The sequence below is a fragment of the Glycine max genome, chromosome 4 (assembly GCF_000004515.6).
Source record: "Glycine max cultivar Williams 82 chromosome 4, Glycine_max_v4.0, whole genome shotgun sequence".
Taxonomy (NCBI): Eukaryota; Viridiplantae; Streptophyta; class Magnoliopsida; order Fabales; family Fabaceae; genus Glycine; species Glycine max.
Window position 1 is genome coordinate 43,433,476 of NC_016091.4, and position 3,901 is coordinate 43,437,376.

The 3,901-nt window shown below is 34.4% G+C and overlaps 1 protein-coding gene across 1 annotated transcript; it reads left to right on the plus strand.

The window, feature by feature from the left end:
* The first annotated feature begins 128 nt into the window (after nt 1–128).
* On the plus strand, nt 129–1,504 carry LOC100781516 (probable inactive receptor kinase At2g26730). The gene is made up of 2 exons (XM_006579234.1): nt 129–443; nt 1,002–1,504. The coding sequence occupies exons 1-2, from the start codon at nt 239–241 to the stop codon at nt 1,502–1,504; spliced, it is 708 nt and encodes a 235-aa protein (XP_006579297.1). The 5' UTR covers nt 129–238.
* Nucleotides 1,505–3,901: the final 2,397 nt, after the last annotated feature.

Sequence of the window (3,901 nt, forward strand, 5' to 3'; positions counted from 1 at the left end):
TCAGAATGCTCCATCTCAAAATTGGTATTCTCACTACTTGAGCTGTTATCCTTCTTCTCCTTACTCAGCATTACCATTTTGCTCTCATAAAAGGTTACATCCCTGCTGATGATGCATCCTGTCATCAGCTCTTGTTCTTCTTTCAAGTCAAACGCTTCGAGGATTGCAATTTGAGGACTTGCTTGGTGCCCCTGCTGAATTGATTAGGAGGGGAAAGCATGGAAGCCTCTACAAGGTTATGCTCGATAATGGGGTGCTGTTGGCAGTGAAGAGGATCAAGGATTGGGGGATTTCCAAGCAAGATTTTGAGAGAAGGATGAATTTGATAGCCCAAGTGAAGCATCCACGCGTATTGCCACCCGTTGCATACTATTGCTCTCAGCAAGAGAAGCTCCTAGCATATAAATATCTGCAGAATGGTAGTCTCTTCATGTTGCTCTATGGTAAGTTGTAAGCAAAGTAAGGTGTCATTACATTCATTTGATATGGAAAGTAGTTAATAAGCTATGGTACTTTGTTTGACATACTAATGCATATCACATAAGTAGTCACTGCTAAACGGAAGAACTATTAAACTAGGAAAAAGGTGTCTTACTACCTATGATAATGAGAACACAAATTTGCTTACCATCTAAATGATATTTTCTAATACATTACTAATAATTAGTTTTCCTAATATGACACTTATTTTCTTTTGGCCAAAACTTCGATGTAGTTCTTTAGATACTTCTGGTGTTGTTTTCCAATCAAAATTAAAATTTTCATCTCTATAATCACCGTAGTAAAAGTTTGTATTAAAAGTCAACATATATTATAGAGATGAAACTCTTTAGGACTTGTATATAAGTTTTTCCTTTCCTTTTATGGGATATCTCTAGGTCTTCAATTTGAATTTTTTAAGGCCCAAGAGCAGTTTTCAGTGGAACTAGGGTCTGCAATGAAATGTAGCCTAGAAAGAATAAATCTAACCATATGTTTGTCTTCACTTTTAATGGTTTTAGGATCTCAAAGTGGCCACTCTTTTGACTGGGGAAGCAGACTAAATGTTGCTGCTAAGATAGCTGAGGCTTTGGCATATGTGCATGAGGAGTTTCTTGAGAATGGAATAGCACATGGTAACTTAAAGTCAAGTAACATTCTGTTTGTCCATTCTCACAACAAAGGTCTCAAAAGCAAAGATCTAATTGCATCCATCTTCAAAGCTGATGTACATGCCTTTGGTTCGATACTTCTCGAGCTGCTGACAGGGAAAGTAATTAAAAATGATGGATTTGATCTAGTCAAATGGGTGAATTCAGTGGTCAGAGAGGAATGGACTTTTGAAGTTTTCGACAAGTCCCTAATCTCACGAGGTGCTTCTGAAGAGAGAATGATGAGTTTGTTGCAGGTAGCACTAAAATGCGTTAATCCTTCTCCCAATGATAGGCCAAGTATGAGCCAAGTTGCAGAGATGACAAATTCTTTGATAGAGGAGGAAGAAAAATCCATATCCTTTGACACATGACCCAAAGTTTAGTTATATACTTCTACGCATCAGATTAAAAAATAAAATAAAACAACTTCTTTCAGGAAGCATGTATTAATCCAAACTACTCTAATTTTAGTTTAGTTTCGTGCAAATCACGATCAGAACACATGAAAATGGTAAATTATCTGGAGATTGGTTGTAACTTGTAATTTCAATTAGCAAGAGTATCTTTTCTTCTAGAGTATAGGCAGCTTTTACATTTCTAGACCTTATCTATCATTACTGTTCTGCATAACCGCATCTCTGCAATGAAATTTGTGATTTTTTTTTAACATAATTCCATGTCTCACATACCGAGCCAAGCTGCATGTTACTTCAACATTTATTATGCTAACAACATGATCTTACAAAGTTACTTTATTTATGGGCAAAACCAGCGACTACAATTACAGAGGTAAAAAAAACAAGCAAAATTTAGAACTCAAGCAAGCTCTAAACTATTGAATGCAAAGTGGCTTGCAAATATTGAATGCAAGAAAGAAAACACCCGTTAGGAATCATTTGCATGTTGGGGGAGATAATGCATGTTTGGTTTGAATTGTGTAACGCGGTTATTCATGTCAAATTGGAAGCAGCTCTTTACAATTTTCACATTTTAGTGAAACTGGGACCGGTCTTAGTTGAGTAATTCGGGAGTCTTGACATTGTTTGGGCTCAAGGTTTAATAATAGATAAGGGTCCTTTATATAAAAACTTAAATATATTTTTAATCTCCGATATTTAAATTTATTTTTTTTTTCTTCTTCTTAATTTTTAAAAATTGATATTCTAAGATCTCTTACCATAAAAATCATCACAAATTGTACATTTAAACAATAAAAAAATTAATCAAGATAGACTAAAAAAAACATTCTTTAAATTTGAGAGACTAAATAAATTTAAATTTAGGAGGCAAAATACAACAATGACCTAAATTTAAATGATAAAAACCATTTAAGCCTATTGTAAAATATGAGGTAGGTTTCGAAGTATCTAACAACTGAAAAAAGTCATAAAGAGATATAAATGTATATTTGATTCTTAAATCTTTATTGACTTGAAAATTGTAAACGAAATGAGTTAATTTGATTTCTAATCTAGAATTACAGTTAAATAATATTTGTGACTTTTCTCCCCCCGAGATAAACTTTTCTCCCCCCGAGTCAGCCCTTCTATAGAATGAGTCATCAACTCATCATTTACGCATAACTAAAGAAAACAAAGCAGAAGGGGAGATGTTGCAACTGGTTCAGAATACTAATTTTCACGTGCAATACATATGTGGTTAGGCTATGATGAATTGCAGTGGAGGCTTTGATAAACATAAATTGAGCTCTGAATGATTCACATGGAATCTTGAACAGCTGGGATGAGTCCTCTGTCGACACTTTGAATTGGGCAATGATCACTTGCTCTTCTGATTACCTTGGCATAGGCCTATTAGTTCCTCTCTCTCTTTTCCTGCTTTTCCTTTCTCACAGCTTCCTCACTTGTTTTTGTTTTACTTTTTGTCTGTGCAGAGGAGTGCCTAGCCAATTTCTCTCTGGAAGTATTTTGTTATGTTTTATGTGTTGTGGACTGTGGAGTGTTCTCATAGCGGTTTGGTGGTTGAATTAATGCAGGATGCAGCAGAACAACAATATCTCAGGCAATACACTACCGTATCATGGAGCCCTTCTCAAGTTTCAGACTTTAGACCTTTCCCATAACTGATTTTCTTGAGTGATTCTTGCCTGTCAATTGAATAGTTTCTATTACCTGTGAGTGTCTTGAAAATTGAAACAACTTACCAATTGTATATTTCTAACTAGTGTTATATTATTTCAAAGTTTCAATTGTGCTTTTTTTGTCTTGATTCAGTTTTACTTCTGTTTGCTACAGAGAAATGTTAGGGATCACATTCTCTAACACATTCTTTCAAATACAATTTTTCATTGGTTAAAATTTATCGAAAACCACAAAATTAAGTGGATTCAGAATCTTATTTAATGGCTCTCTCTTTTAATTTTATAATTTTCAATATATTTTAACCAATAAAAAATTGTAGGAATAAATATGTTGAAGAGTATATTGCTAGCATTCATGTGCTCTAGATCATGAGAAGGTACATCCTTCTATCTCCAACTCCCTAGTTCCTCGTGTTTTCTTCATACAACATTTTTATTTAAAACACAAGTCCAAAAGGCTAGCAATAACACTTGTAGTTAGTCATAGTTGTGCTTCCCTCATCCTTCTGTTTTTTTTTTGGGGGGCTATTTTGGTATAGAAAGAAACAATGACTTAGATAAAAGGATCTCAACTTGTTGACTCTTGTATCTTATTTATTTGGCAGTTTACTAACTAACGCTAGAAATGTGAGAGTCAGATTAAAGGATCCACTTCATGTAATCTTGG